Source organism: Mastomys coucha, unplaced genomic scaffold (genome assembly GCF_008632895.1).
Source record: "Mastomys coucha isolate ucsf_1 unplaced genomic scaffold, UCSF_Mcou_1 pScaffold5, whole genome shotgun sequence".
In the NCBI taxonomy this organism is placed as follows: Eukaryota; Metazoa; Chordata; class Mammalia; order Rodentia; family Muridae; genus Mastomys; species Mastomys coucha.
Window position 1 is genome coordinate 116003342 of NW_022196911.1, and position 650 is coordinate 116003991.

Sequence of the window (650 nt, forward strand, 5' to 3'; positions counted from 1 at the left end):
TGGTGGATCAAAGTGATACTTGCATGATTGCAGATGTGCTCTCTGCCTCTCAGAGATTCATGAGGGAGAGGAAGAATGAATGTGGTTTTGTCAGCCTCCGGGATGTGGAGCGCTGTGTGAAAGTTTTCTGGTGGTTTCATGACCATAGTGATATGCTCTTAAAGGAGCTGTACAACTTTCTCTATGAATCCAGTGACAGCACACAGTCTTTTGACAGGGATCCTGTTCTCTGGTCCCTGGTGATGGCCATTGGGGTATGCTACCATGCCTCTTTAGAAGAGAAAGCGTCCTACCGCACAGCCATCGCCAGGTGCTTTCCCAAGCCATACAATGACAGCAAGGTCATCCTTGATGAGATCACACATGTACAGGACCTTTTTCTCAGGGGGGCACCCATAAGGACCAACATAGCCAGGAACTTGGCTTTGAAGGAGAATGTCTTCATGATGGTAGTCTGCATTGAGCTCAAGATCCCCCTTTTCCTCGTGGGGAAGCCCGGCAGCTCCAAATCCCTTGCCAAGATCATTGTGTCAGATGCCATGCAAGGGCAGGCTGCCTTCTCTGATCTGTTTCGCTGCCTCAAACAGGTCCACCTGGTGTCATTCCAGTGCAGCCCCCATTCCACCCCGCAAGGCATCATCAGCACTTTC

General features: G+C 50.5%; 1 protein-coding gene across 1 annotated transcript in view; it reads left to right on the plus strand.

Moving 5' to 3' along the window:
• Rnf213 (ring finger protein 213) overlaps window positions 1-650 on the plus strand; it is a 110078-nt gene that overhangs the window by 56765 nt on the left and 52663 nt on the right. The window contains 1 exon segment of the mRNA XM_031354095.1: window positions 9-649. Coding sequence (XP_031209955.1) covers window positions 9-649 — 641 coding nt within the window.